The following is a 14,603-nucleotide window of genomic DNA, read 5'->3' on the forward strand; positions in this document are numbered from 1 at the left end:
AATGTATTATTAATTTCACCTGTCTGGTGTTTTTTTTTATTATTATTATTATTGATTTTAGAGAAGAAGGGAGAGGGAGAGAGAGATAGAAACATCAATGATGAGAGATGATAATTGATCAGCCGCCTCCTGCAAGCCCCACACTGGGGACCCAGCCTGTAACCAGGCATGTGTCTTGACCTCCAGGTTCATAGGTCAACGCTCAACCACTGAGCCACACCGGCTGGGCTCACCTGTCTGTTTGTTAACATGGCTGCTACACAATTTTAAATTCTATCTGTGGCTTGCATTATGTTTCTATTGAACAGCAATGTTCTAGAAAGGGATCAGCAAACTGGGACCTGCAGCTGAATCCAGCCTGCCTGCTTTAGGAAAAAAGATTGATTGGAGCAAAGCCATGCTCGTTCATTTATGCATTGGCAATGTTGCTGTTCCTGCTGCAAGAGCAGCAGAGTTGAGTAGTACATACTGAGATCGGATGGCCTGTGAGGCCTAAAATATTTGTTGTTTGGCCTTTTAAAGAAAAAGTTTACCAACCCCCTGTTCTAGAACAATGCCTGGTATTATACTAGCTATATGTAAACCGTTTCATTGTAGTCCTGTGTAATTGTCAGTCAGGCTTACTGTGTGACAGGTGTAGTTCTAAGGACTTTATAAGGACTATGTCGTTTAATTCTCATATTAATCCTAGGATGTTGGATTTCCCCCATTTTGTAGATGAGGAATATGAGGCACAGAATGGTCAGGAAGCCTACCCAGCATGCTCAACACACCTCACTTCTGGGAACTGTACCTTCTTGAACCTCCTTATCCCCACATGGCTTGACTCCTGGACCCCACTTGATTAGCCCACAGTAGACACCATGTTTCTTTTTGTTTTTAACTAGAATTTCTGTTAATGATTTTATTTTATTTATTTATTTATTTATTTATTTTAAATCCGTGTTGTTAATCCTCACCTGTGGATATTTTTCTATTGATTTTTTTAGAGAGAGTGGAAGGGAAGGGGAAGAGACAGAGAGAGGGGCTTGAGCCTGCAACCGAGGTATGTGCCCCTGACCAGAATCTAACCCAGGATCCATCAGTCCTCAGGCCAATGTTCTACCCACTGAGCCAAAACAGCTAGGGCTGTTAATGATTTTTTTATACTAAAATTGAGATGAGATTAGTCTCTTGTAGAAGAAGCTGAGGGGGCCCTGAGCTCGGTGCAGTGGGTACAAGCAGGGTCATCTGTATGAAAAGAATGAACTTCACAAGCAGAGAGGAGAGAGCCTCCTGAATTTAACAAAAAATATTTGTTGAGTAATTCTGAGCATTGGCCGGGGCTTTGCCCGGTGTGTGTCAGGGAATGAAACATGTCATTCCTAGGGTCTTGTGGGGGAGACAGACAATAAAGAAAATTGAATGTGATATGCAGCATGAAAAAAACTGTGCAAATACTTGATGTTTTTAACAGGTTTCCTCATCTGCAAGATGGAGAGAAGCCTGTCTCGGTTATTGTGCGGATCAAGATGACGTGAGTGTACGGCAGGTGGAGTTGCTCAATAAATATACATTGCCTTCTGCTGCTACGAGGTAAGAGAGGAAATGAATATGGGGAATTGGGTGCATCCTGGCACCTAAAACAGGGCAGTCACCACGTGTCATTTATAGAGAAGGTTCTCAGATTGGTTGTGCCCAGCAGGTGTTTTTAATATTTCCTGATTTAATGGGGCTCATCTAGCAAAAGCGCAGTCAGAGAGGTTCCGTGCGTTCAGTCTAGGAGCAGGACGGGGGGTTGATAGCAGCGACCCTGGGACGTTCCTGCTGCGGGCAGGGAGTTATGCCTGTGCAGTGGTGGCAGCTCTGGTTTAAATCAGAATTGCCTGGAGAGCTGACAGAATACCAGGCCTACCTTCGGAGATTCTAATTCATTATGATATCATTCTATCCCACAAGGGCCTGGCGTTGTTGTTTTTGCTGCTGACTTTCTCCAGATGGTTCGGATTTGCAGTGAGGATTGAGAACCACTCATGGTGAGTGATCCAGGCCAGGCACAGGGAGCTACTGGAGCAAAGGCCCAGAGCTGGGAAGTTGGCTGGGCCTTCGGTGGTTCAGCCGGGCACAGGGGGGGTGGGCTGGAAGGAGGGTTTTCATTACCTGGCCAAGGACCTTGGTTCCATCCTGAGAGCAGAAGGGAATCCCTGAAGGGCTCTAAGTGGAGAGAGGCTGACCCCTCTAACCAAGTGCCGGGAAGGCAGTGAGGATGCAATTGGAGCTGGTCAGATGATGGCAAGCCCAGATTCGGTGTCCTCCTATGTGAGTTCCTAGTGGATCGTGTCTATCTTTGTGGATCATAATTGGCTGAGTTTTTCTGTCTGTATTCCACTGAGCTGGCAGCTCCTTCGAGGCAGAGAATATTGAAGCTCAGCATCTATCATGTACTAGACACATACTAAATGTTTTATTAAATGAACTATGTAGAACTCGAAACTGGACACACAGCTCACTTTGTCTTTTTATGACAGTTCTCAAAATTTGTATCCCAGTTGCTTCCACACTAGACCCCCCCTAGGGCCGTGGTTGGCAAACTGCGGCTCGCGAGCCACATGGGGCTCTTTGGCCCCTTGAGTGTGGCTCTTCCACAAAATACCACGGCCTGGGCAAGTCTATGTTGAAGACATGGCGTTAGAAGTTTAAGTTTAAAAAATTTGGCTCTCAAAAGAAATTTCAATCGTTGTACTGTTGATATTTGGCTCTGTTGACTAATGAGTTTGCCAACCACTGGCCTAGGGTAATAAGTGCTTTATATTCACCAGATTGTCCCATGGGGGGAGTAGAAAGTTTGACAGGATTTAAATGCTGTTAAAAAGATGGAGAGCCCTAGCCGGTTTGGCTCAGTGGATAGAGCGTCAGCCTGCGGACTGAAGGGTCCCAGGGTCAATTCCGGTCAAGGGCACATGCCCAGGCTGTAGGCTCGATTCCCAGTAGGGGGCCTGCAGGAGGCAGCGGATCAATGATTCTCTCTCATCATTGATGTTTCTGTCTCTCTTTCCCTCTCCCTTCCTCTCTGAAATCAATAAAAATATATATTTTTAAAAGATGGAGAATGGAAAACAGTATGGCAGATCCTTGAAAAATTAAAAATAGAATTACCATATGATCCAGCAATCCCACTTCTGGGTATACACCCAAAGAATTGAAAGCAGGGCCTTGAAGAGGTATTTGTACCCCCCTGTGCTCATAGTATCTTTATTCACAAAAGCCAAAAGGTGGAGGCAACCCAAGTATCCATCAATGGATGAATGGATAAGCAAAATGTGGCCTCTGTACTCAATGGAATATATTTCACCCTTAAAAAGGAAGGAAATCCTGGCACATGCTGCAACATGGATCAACCTTGATGATATTATGCTAAGTGAAATAAGCCAGTCATAAAAAGACAAATACTGTATGATTCGCCTTATATGGGGTATATAAAGTAGTGAAATTCCTAGATATAGGAAGTAGAATGATGGTTTCCCAGGGCTGCAGGGAAGGGGGAGAGAAAGGAATGGGGAGTTAGTGTTTAAGGGCACAAAGTTTGTTTTGCGAGATGAAATAAAGGTTCCGGAGGTTGGTTGCACAACACTGAATGCACTTAACACCTCTGAACTGTAGACTCGAAAAGGGTTAAGATGGTAAATTTTGTGGTCTGTAATTTACCACAATTAAAAATGGAAAATGAATAAATATGGAGGAGAGCTAAATAGAGTGACATACAGAATGAAGAGCAAAGTGCTTACACATGAGTGCATTCAATTCTGTAGATTGATGTGAGTAAGGGACAAGTTTTGCTGGGATGCCAGACTGCTGCTCTCATGGCACTGACGCCCTGAAGCTGCAGTTCAATTCCCCTTCAGAGTCTCCTTGAGACTCTGACCCTTCGTTGAGAAATTCTGACCTGAGTTAAATATTGCCTAATCGCCATGTGGGCACTGTAGACCTGTCTCTTATTAACTACCTTGCTAACCTCCAGCTAATTTCCATCCTGATTTCTTTGGTATTCATGCATATAGAGTGAATATAGAAGGCAGGCAGGATGAATATTTCTTCTTGGTTAGGATACTTTCCAGCAAGTGGGGGAGGGCTTGAGACCTCATCATCATGACATGGCTGCTTGACTTCCTCCAGATCCCAAGATGTCAGGCGGACAATTTTGAGACAAATATCCAGCAATCGAGGGTGTGTATTTTTTATTTTTCTGTGCTATATTGCCTGTTCTTTGTTTACTGAGCCTTTGCTTTTGGGGGAAGTGGAATCTTCAAAAAGGAAAAGCAATGGCCGTGAAGTACTGAATGGGTAATTAGAAAAATAGCCACTTAAGATCCTGAATTGATGGCCCATTGCGTGACTATTAAATGACTGAAAAAAAAAAACCACAAAAAACCTGCCAAGGTGGTCTACATTCTGGTGGTAAAAATGCAAGACTCAGGAATCTTGAACAGGGAAACACCAGAAGGAACCTCATAGTTGTGGGCAAGAGTGCTTAATGTTTTAAAGGGTACTTAATTCTTATATTTGGTGGTAAAGTTTGAGGGGAGAGTCAACTGTTTTAGAGTCAGGGTAGACTCCTGAGGAAACTATGAATGCTAATCTGAATGCAAAGCCATGGTGATGGAGCACCTTCGCGGTATTCCAACTCCAGAGGGAAGGTTTGTTGGCCCACTTACATGGCCATTTTTCAGTAGGCACATATATATTTTTAAAATCTTTTTCAAAATATATATATATATATATATATTCATTGATCTCAGAGAGGGAGGGAGAGAGAGAGAGAGAGAGAGAGAGAGAGAGAGAGAAACATCAATGATGAGAGAGAATCATTGATTGGTTGCCTCCTGCACACCCCTATTGGGGAATAGAGTCTGCAACCCAGGCATGTGCCCTGACCAGGAATCTAACCGTAACCTCCTGGTTCATAGGTCGACACTCAACCACTGAGCCACACCAACAAGACTACACACATATTTTAAATGTATATAGAGTTTATCATGAAATTATATCTGAGTAATAACTTTTGTGATTATAAAAATAATACATAGTCATCATAGAAAATCCGAAAAGAGGAAGAGAACAAACAAAATCACCTAAATCTTGCCGTTCAGAAAATCCCAGTCTAAAATTTTGTGTATATATTTTCACATGTGATTTTTAAGTAAAATTTGGTTCAGACTCTATATGTTGTTTTTAAATAACAGCTTTATTCAGATATAATTTATATACCATACAATTCCCCTGTTTGGCATGTACACGTTGGTGTACAAGATGAAAAGCGTTCTGGAGGTTGGTTGCACAACACTGAATGTACTCAACATTACTGAACTGACCACTTGAAATGGGTTAAGATGGTTAATTTTAATGATATGTGTGGGTTTTAGTATATTGACAGTTGCACAACTTTGTCACCACAATCACCTTTAGAGAAGATTTTCCACCTACCCCAAGAAAAGCTGCACCCCTTAACAGCCACTCCCTTTCTCATTCCACCCACTGTTGCCCCCACCCCCCAGCCCTAGCCAACCACCAGTTTCCTTTGTGCTCTATGAATTTGCCTATTCTGGACATTTCGTATAAATGGAATCACACAATATATGGTCCTCTGTGCCTTTAACTTAGCATAGTGTTTTCAAGGGTCATCCATATTGTAGTGTGTATCAGAATCTCATTTCTTTTCTTTTTAAAATATTTTTATTGATTTCAGAGAGGAAGGGAGAGGGAGAGAGAGAGAGATAGAACCAGCAATGGTGACAGAAAATGATTGATTGGCTGCCTCCTGCACGCCCCACACTGGGGATCGAGCCCACAACCTGGGCATGTGCCCTGACCAGAATTCGAACGGTGACCTCCTGGTTCATAGGTGGATGCTCAACCACTGAGCCATACCAGCCAGGCAGAATCTCATTTCTTTGTATTGCCAAATATCATTCTGTTATATGGATGTACTACATTTTGTGTATTCATCCATCAGTTGATGGACATTTGGGTTGTTCCTACTCTTTGTCTGTTATGAATAACTAGAGGCCCAGTGCACGGAATTCGTGCACAGGTAGGGTCCCTAGCGGCTGCTGGCTGCTAGCTGGGACCTCCCTTCCTGTGGTTGGCTGGTTGGCCCCGCCTGATGAGGGGGTCCAATCAGGGCCAGAGCCAGTGGGGAGAGGGGGAGCTGCAGGTGGTTGGCAGGCTGGCCCCACCCTCTGGTCGAACTCCTGGTCGAACTCCTGGTTGAGGGGACAATTTGCATATTAGGCTTTTATTATGTAGGATGCTGCTATGAACATTCATGTTTAACCATTTGGGACCTTCTCGTTTCTTAGTTTGAAGAAAATTATTAGATATCCAGCCTCCACATCTCTCATTTCCTTAAAGTAATTTATAGAAGTAGATTTGCTGTCTAAAAGGACATTACATGTTACAGCACTTGTCAGATGGTTTCTAGGAAGACTACATTCATTCTCTCTGTAATCGCTTCAGTGTTATTAGCCTGTGTATGTTCAGTGATGGTTATTTAATACCAAGTTCTGTAAAGTAGGAGTCCATGAATTTTTTTATTGATTTTTTTACAGAGAGGAAGGGAGAGGGATAGAGGGTTAGAAACATCGATGAGAGAGAAACACTGATCAGCTGCTTCCTGCATGCCCCCTACTGGGGATGTGCCTGCAACCAAGGTACATGCCCTTGACCGGAATCGAACCTGGGGCCCTTTAGTCCATGGGCCGACACTCTATCCACTGAGCCAAACCAGTCAGGAAGGAGTCCATGAATTTTTTAAGACAGGGTCCCTGCCATCAAGACGCTTATGTTCACGTTTAGCCAGATGGGCAGATCTACATAGATCCACAAGTGTCATGTAGGCATGATGGTGTACATTATGTGGAGACAAACATAGACTGGTGAGGTAGAGTAAACATTTGCATGCCCGGGATGAGATTCACTCAGATATAATCATCAAGCAACTTTTTACACCTAAAAGTAAAAAAAAAAAAAAAAAAAAAAAAAAAAAAAAGTTAACAGAGCCAAACTCCAGCCTAGGGACCAGTTAGTCCAATGTCATAAATCCTATGGATCGCTTAGTCTAAACCAGTGGTCGGCAAACTCATTAGTCCACAGAGCCAAATATCAACAGTACAATGATTGAAATTTCTTTTGAGAGCCACATTTTTTAAACTTAAACTATATAGGTAGGTACATTGTTACTAACTTAACTAGGGTACTCCTAAGCTGGCCTTTGCTTAAAACTCAAGGGGCCAAAGAGCTGCATGTGGCTCGCGAGCCGCAGTTTGCCGACCACTGGTCTAAAACTTTACCCCGTTGTTCAGAAGACTCAGATGTCAGCACAGGGGGTCCCATCAGACCTGGCTCCGGCTGCCTCCCAACCTGTGCTAGCTCATGACTTCTTTAGATCCTTTGGGACATCTAAAGAGCATCCCCTTTTGCCCTATTTCTCATTCTTTTATATTCAGAAAAGTACCATGTAAAGAGTATAAAATTAGCCTGGCCGCCATGGCTCAGTGGTTGAGCATCGACCTATGAACCAGGAGGTCATGGTTCGATTCCCGGTCAGGGCACAAGCCCGGGTTGTAGGCTCGACCCCCAGTGTGGGGCATGCAGGAGGCAGCCAATCAGTGATTCTCATTATTGATGTTTCTATCTCTCTCCCTCTCCCTTCCTCTCTGAAATCAATAAAAATATTTTTTTAAATTTCTAAAAAAAAGATTATAAAATGAGCAAGTAGCTCCCTTATATAGCTGAATATGGGAAGAAGTTTCCAGACTTGCTCAGTCGTACCCTGTTGATGTTGACACTGGCATGATTTCATCCCCAACATGACCACCAGATTCCATGCACAGGAAGTGACCAGTCTTGATTTGGGAAGCTCACTGATTTGTAAAATCTGAGGTGGCAAAAGTTATAGCAGATCTTTAAGCAGCCATTCATGCAGAAGCTGTTTACAGTGCTGCTTTAAAAAAAAAAACTACTGAGAATCAAACTTTTTAAACTAAACCATGCCACACTGCAGATCCCGTTTTCTAACATGCCACACCCATTTTTATTACCCAACTCCTTTAGCAAACACCATGTAGGTCACTGGCAGAAAGTGCCACGCTAATATCAGGAAGCTGTGACTGGCAAACACAAGCCTAAGAAAATGGAAAACTCTTTTTTTCTTTGCAGCTGTGAAAATGTCTGCCAAGCCCCAGCTAGCTGCCAGAGCTTCCCTTATTGAGCAACTGATGTCTGAAGGGAACTTTGAGGATCTTGGCAACCACCTGACGGAGCTAGAGACTCTGCACGTGACCAAGGAGCATCTCCAGCAGACACATGTGGTCAGGGCTGTGTACCGTGTCCTCAAAAACTGCCCCACGGTGGCTTTGAAGAAGAAGGCCAAGTGTCTGCTGTCAAAATGGAAAGCTGTTTATCAGGATCCTTATTTCAAACCAAAGGACAGCCCCACATTCTTCCCTGCGGGTGGAAAGGCCAAACATTCAGGACTGAATTATGACTCACGTCCAGATGAGACAGTGGGAGGCTCCAGTTCTGATTCTCTGCTGTCTTCCCAAGATGTTCTAGCAAAAGCCACTGAAATGATTACGCCTGAAAATAGCCCTAGTGGAATGGAATGTCAGGAAGAGCATGTCAAGGGTGGCGACCCTCAATCCACTGACCAGAGATCAAGTGAGTTGCTACATCCGGCAGTGCCCGTGAGAATGAAATGCACAGAGCTTCTTTATGAAGCTTTAACTAGTTCTTCTGCAGATCAGCCCAAAGCCGAGTTGTGGCAGAACTTTGCAAGAGAAATTGAAGAGCACGTTTTTAACCTGTATCCAAAGAACCTCAAAAAATATAAAACTTGTATCAGAAGCAAAGTTGCCAATCTGAAGAACCCAAAAAATTCTCACCTACAACAAAACTTGCTCTCCGGGACCATGTCGCCAAGAGAGTTTGCCGAAATGACGGTCATGGACATGGCAAGCAAGGAGTTGAAACAGTTGAGAGCTTCCTACACGGAATCTGGCATTCAGGAGCATTGCCTTCCCCAAGTGATGGAGGGCACCCCGACAGAGAAAATCAAATGCAGACGCTGTGAGAAGTTCAATTGCAAGGTCACTGTAATTGACAGAGGGACACTTTTCCTTCCAAGTTGGGTGCGGAATTCAAACCCAGATGAACAAATGATGACCTATGTAATCTGTAATGAATGTGGGGAACAGTGGTACCATAGCAACTGGGTGTGCTTGTAATTGTAAATAAATGCTCTGGGCCTGGCACATATCTTAAATGTATATAGATTTTGTCAGGAAATTATATTAGACTAACAACTTTACGATTATGAAAATCAGAAAAGAGTAAGAGAACGAACAAAAATCACCTAAATCTTGCCGTTCAGGAAATCCCAGTCTAAAATGTTGTGTATCTATTTTTGGCCTTTTCACATGTGATTTCTAAGTAAAGTATATGAATTTTTAAATAACAGCTTTATTCAGTTGGTTGGGCATCCTCTTGGATTCTCTGTCAGGGCACTTGCCCGGGTTGCGGGCTCTGTCCCTGGTAGGGGGCATGCATGCAGGAAGCAGCCAATTGATGTTTCACTCTCACATTGATGTTTCTCTTTCCCTCTCCCTCCCTTCCTCTCTCTAAAAATTAATAAAATTATTTTTTAAAGTAAAATAAATAAATGTTCTGAACAACAGATAACTGGAGTAAAACCTTTTATTTATATCACCCTTTTATGCTTGTTTTTAAAATCCTATACAACCCTAAGAAGCCCAGTTGGTGTGGCTCAGTAGTTGAGTGTTGACCTATGAACCAGGAGGTCATAGTCAGGGCACATGCCCAGGTTTCGGGCTCGATCGTACAGGAGGCAGCCAAACAATGATTCTCATCATTGATGTTTCTATCTCTCCCTCTCCCTCTCTGAAATCAATAAATATATATATATATTTTAAAAACCCTAAGAAAGTCGTTTGCTGAAGTCCACACCACTATCACTAAAAGTTGATCCTGTCCAAAATAGTTTGAGAAGTGCTACTATAGCAATAGGCCAGTAGTTATCAACAGTGGCTGCGTATTGGAATCACTTGGGGAACTTTGAAACTCCATCGAGGCTGAGGGCCACCCTAGAACAATCACATCTGAATCTGTGGGCTGCAACCCGGGCGTCAACATTTCCTTTTTAATTTTTTTTTCTAAATACGTTTTATTGATTTTCAGAGAGGAAAGGAGAGGGATGGAGAGAGAGAAACATCAATAGGCTGCCTCCTGCACGCCCCCACTGTGCCCTGACCGGAAATGGCACCAGTGACCTCTTGGTTCCTGGGATGATGCTCAACCTCTGAGCCACACGGGCCGGGCTCCTTTTTAATTTCTCAAGTTATTTTGAGATGCTGTCAGAGTTGAGAACTGCTCATACCTAGGCTCTCACTTGATCCTTTTCACGGCTTTAAGACTGTTGTTCTGTATACTTTACAGATGATGAAACAGGTCCACAGAGGCGCTGTGACTTGCCCAGGCTACACACCACAGATAGCCCAACTCGAGCTGCTTCCAGATTTTCTTCCTCCAAATTCACTGTCAGCAACTGCCTCAATATTGACTTCTTTTTAAAAAATCCTCACCCAAGAACATGTTTCTCATTGATTTTTAGAGAGAGAGGAAAGGAGAGGGAGAGAGAGAAAAAAACATTGATGTGAGAGAGAAATATCAATCGGTTGCCTCCCATATGCACCACCACCAGGCATCGAACCCACAACCCGGGTATGTGCCCTGACCAGGAATCGAACCTGTGGCCCTTCTGTGCACTGGACAATGCTCCAACCAACTGAGCCGCACCGGCCAGGCTACTTTGACTTCTGAGAAATGTGTTCCGAGATTTGCAGGACTAAGCGAGTAGTGCCTTTAGGCTCTAACATTGTGTAACTAGAGCTTTGTTATTTTTCCCTCGCTTTTCTCAGTTTACAGGTCTCCCTTAAGCCATGAAAGTTACCCTATAACTAACCCTACAGTGTTTTATTTTGAGACCTTGATTAGTTGAAGGAGTTATGGGGGTTTTTTCTTTGCAAAGTTCTCCAGGGTGTGTAAACTCTTCAACCATGACATTTAGTTTCTGATATTAGAGAGTCTTCATGTTCTCAAGGGCATGTGTTTTAGGTCTGTAGGGGAGGACATGTTACAGAGAACCGGAATAATCAAACAATGACGGAGAGTTTGGAGTCACACCTTATTATGCACGGGTCCAGAGGAAAAATGTCTCTCAAATTCTGGGCCCCAACATGGAGGAATTTTCCCTATTTATATGTTTTTACCTTCTTTGTCTCCCAAATATGGGGTGTTTCCGGCCTCCTTTGCAAGTTCTTAAAGAGCCCCTATGTGCTGGGCCTTGAGACCTCAACCAAAGGCTTGGCCTGGTGCCAGCATTGATAATTTTGTCCGGGGAAGGTTTAATGGCCTCTCCGAAGTGGGAGTAGTCTTATTTTCCTTATTATTTAAGCAAGCAAGCATCTACAGAAGCCAAATAGCAGGGTTAAAATTTCAAACAGTTTTTATAGAAGATGGATGCTTCAGACAAAGCACCTGGGAGGCTGCAAATTAGACTGCAAAAGACAGATTAACCAGAGAAAACCAGTTTATTACCACTTGCTACATGATACCCACAGGAGAAACTCAGTGATGAGGAACTCAAAGGGGTGGTTAGCACTTGGGCTTCTATGGCATTTTAACAAAGAAATTTGTAGAGAAGACAAAGGAAAGTAAATATATGGGGAACCTAATGGGAGGCAGTGGTTATTTAGTCGTTTGTTTGGGTAGTCTCAGTGCCATCTCGTCTCCAGTGAAAAGGTTGTTACCCGCTTCCTGGTAAGGAATTCGTGAGGGGAATTTCTGTTCTGCTTTCATGAGGGCAGGAAGCTCATCCTGTGTCTGCTGTTTCTCATTCGCTTTCAGCTCAGAATGATCCTTCTATCAGGATGGCATATCCCGGGGTGGCATCCTCTGAACCCCTCTAGATCTGAAGTTCCACATCTACTTACGTAAAAACAGGAATTAGTCAGAGGAAGGCCATTGCTTCAGCCTTGGACTCTCCCAGCAGTTCTCTAATAAATGAATTGAAAAGGAAAGGACTTCTTTGAGGCCTGGCAAACAGTGTTTAAGCAAGTGGTATAATTGTTTAAACATAACCAGCCTTCTGTGTGGTGGCAGCTGATTTTTTTTCTCTTTTAAACATTCATAGAGGCCATGCCGGTGTGGCTCAATGGTTTAGTGCTGACCCCATGAACCAGGAGGTCATGGTTGGATTCCTGGTCAGGGCATGTGCCCAGGTTGCAGGCTCGACCCCCGGTGTGGGGCATGCAGGAGGCAGCCGATTGATCATTCTCTCTCATCATTAATGTTTCTCTCTCTTTCCCTCTCCCTTCCTCTCTCTGAAATCAATAAAATATACTTTAAAATAAATATTCATAGAATGTTCATTGTAATAGCTTCAACAAGTTTACTTCTGAAAAATAAAAAAATAAGAGTCCAAGTTTACTTCTGAATTATCTGCCAACCAGATGACCTACACATTTTCATAAGTTCTTTTCTCCTAACTTGTTTAACTTGCTCTGCCAGACCCTGAAGGCCTAAGCCCACGTACAGTTTACCTGCCTCACCACAGAATTCCCCCAAAGGTGCTCAAAACTAAAAGACCTTTGTGTTTCAAATGGTTTTGAAGAAATCGCTTGAGGCCATCGAGTGTGAATTCTATTTTGGTCCCTTTTCTCCCTGTGACTTCCCAGAGCTGCTTATTGTGATGTGGCATATTAGTCTTTTAAAGAGAAACTTGCAAAGTCACCTAAAACTTCAAGTTTCACAAAGCGTGGTTTCATGTGACTTGGAATGATCTTAAAGACTATTCAGTGGGTATGAAAGAGCACAGTACGTGAAACCCAAGTGTGATTAGTTCATGTCACTCTTTGCTTTTTGGTTAGGGTTTTTTTTATTTTTATTTTTTTAGTCTGTGTGTTTTGGGGTTTGGGGATTTTTTTGTGGGTAGTTTTTATTTATACTGGAATTTTGCAACCTAAATTTGCAGACAAAAACACCTGAAATGGAAATTCCTTTACTCTCCAAGACATAAAAATCTGGCTAGTCTTCCTCATTTTGTATTAACTTTGTTAGTGACTTTTGCAACTAGAGTCGGGAAAATAGTAATCTGGGTTTTTGCTTTAGATAGCATTATGTTTTCTAAGCATAGGTAAGCATTCTTTCACATCCTATATCTTTTTCCCTAAAAATAAAGGTGTTGCTTTTTTTTAATTTGTTTGTTTTTGTTAATCCTCACCAGAGGATATTTTCCCATTGATTTTTAGGGAGATTGGAAGAGAGAGAGAAAGAGAGAAACATAGATGTAAGGGAAACACGTCAGTTGGTTGCCTCCCGCATGAGTCCCGACCGGGGCCCGGACTGGGGAGGAGCCTACAACCAAGGTATGTGCCCTTAACTGGAACCGAACCTGGGACCCTTTGGTCTGCAGGCTGACACTCTATCCACTGAGCCAAACCGGCCAGGGCAAAGGTGTTTTTTTAAATTGCTTGTGGGGTAAAGGATCATTTATTTAAAGTCTTTTTATAGGAAAAGGACCTAAGACTGGAAGGTGCCTGTCAAAGATGAGGCACAGCAAGCGTCCACAGGCTGAGGTGTCGTCACCAGCGGGGCGGGGGGGGGGGGGGGGGGGGGAAGAGGTGAAGTTAAGGGCCATCGAATTCATAATAAGGACTCAGTCATGATAAGGACTTTGGGGGGTTTTCCAAGCTTGAGGGGAAGCCATGGAAGCTAAGGAGTTGGTGGTGATAAGATTGGAATGACCTTTAGGAAGGATCCCTGTGGCTTCTATGTTAAGTTAAATGAGGAAGAAAGCAAGGGTGGATCAGGCACACCACTTAAGTGGCCATACCAATGGTCCAAATTTCATATACCTGGTTTCAAACACAAGGACACAAAGACAGCTCTCCCTGTATCCTTATGGTTGACAAAGTCCTTGATAATGGGGTTCAGGACATGCTACCCCAAAATATTTTAAGCTGAAGGAATCTGAGAAATGGCAGGTGCAGGAAGGACTCTCTGGTCTCCCCATTCTCCCTGGAGGCAGGTCATAGGCTAAATAGATAGAAACATCCATGATAAGAGAGAATCATGGATCAGCTGCCTCCTGCAAGTCCCCCACTGGGGATCGAGCCCACAACCCGGGCATGTGCCCTTGACTGGATTCGAACCTGGGACCCTTCAGTTCGCAAGCCGACGCTCTATCCACTGAGCCAAACCGGCTAGGTGCCCACCCACACCCAAGGAAAAGACCATTCTTATGTCTATAGATGGAAACATGATGAGAGGAACCGGAATGAACAGGCCTCACTAGGTTTCCCTCAGATTACTACTATTGGCTCATAACCTTTGTTCTATCACATTTTCTCATGACTTTCCACTCTTCATCAAACCAAGTAGAAAAACACTCGGGTTTAACCGTTTCTTTGAGTATTTATTTCCTTATAAAAGCTCCCGTGTCACGTAAAACTTACGCTCAATAAATGTGTATGCTTTCCTCTTGTTAATTT

At 43.4% G+C, this 14,603-nt stretch overlaps 1 protein-coding gene across 2 annotated transcripts; it reads left to right on the plus strand.

Annotated features, from left to right (window-relative positions):
* The first annotated feature begins 1,455 nt into the window (after positions 1–1,455).
* Positions 1,456–9,624, plus strand: TCEANC (transcription elongation factor A N-terminal and central domain containing). Of its 2 annotated transcripts, XM_079765911.1 has the most exons (4): positions 1,456–1,575; positions 1,939–2,015; positions 4,153–4,203; positions 8,194–9,624. In XM_079765911.1, the coding sequence occupies exon 4, from the start codon at positions 8,202–8,204 to the stop codon at positions 9,258–9,260; it is 1,059 nt and encodes a 352-aa protein (XP_079622037.1). In that variant the 5' UTR covers positions 1,456–1,575; positions 1,939–2,015; positions 4,153–4,203; positions 8,194–8,201; the 3' UTR covers positions 9,261–9,624. The 2 variants fall into 2 exon arrangements, with proteins under 2 accessions (XP_079622037.1, XP_079622038.1); XM_079765912.1 differs by lacking the exon at positions 4,153–4,203.
* Positions 9,625–14,603: the final 4,979 nt, after the last annotated feature.

The sequence above is a fragment of the Cnephaeus nilssonii genome, assembly GCF_951640355.1.
Source record: "Cnephaeus nilssonii genome assembly, chromosome: X".
NCBI lineage: Eukaryota > Metazoa > Chordata > Mammalia > Chiroptera > Vespertilionidae > Cnephaeus > Cnephaeus nilssonii.

Coding starts and splice junctions, on each gene's coding strand:
- TCEANC (XM_079765911.1), top strand. CDS start 8,202: ATGTCTGCCAAGCCCCAGCTAGCTGCCAGAGCTTCCCTTATTGAGCAA.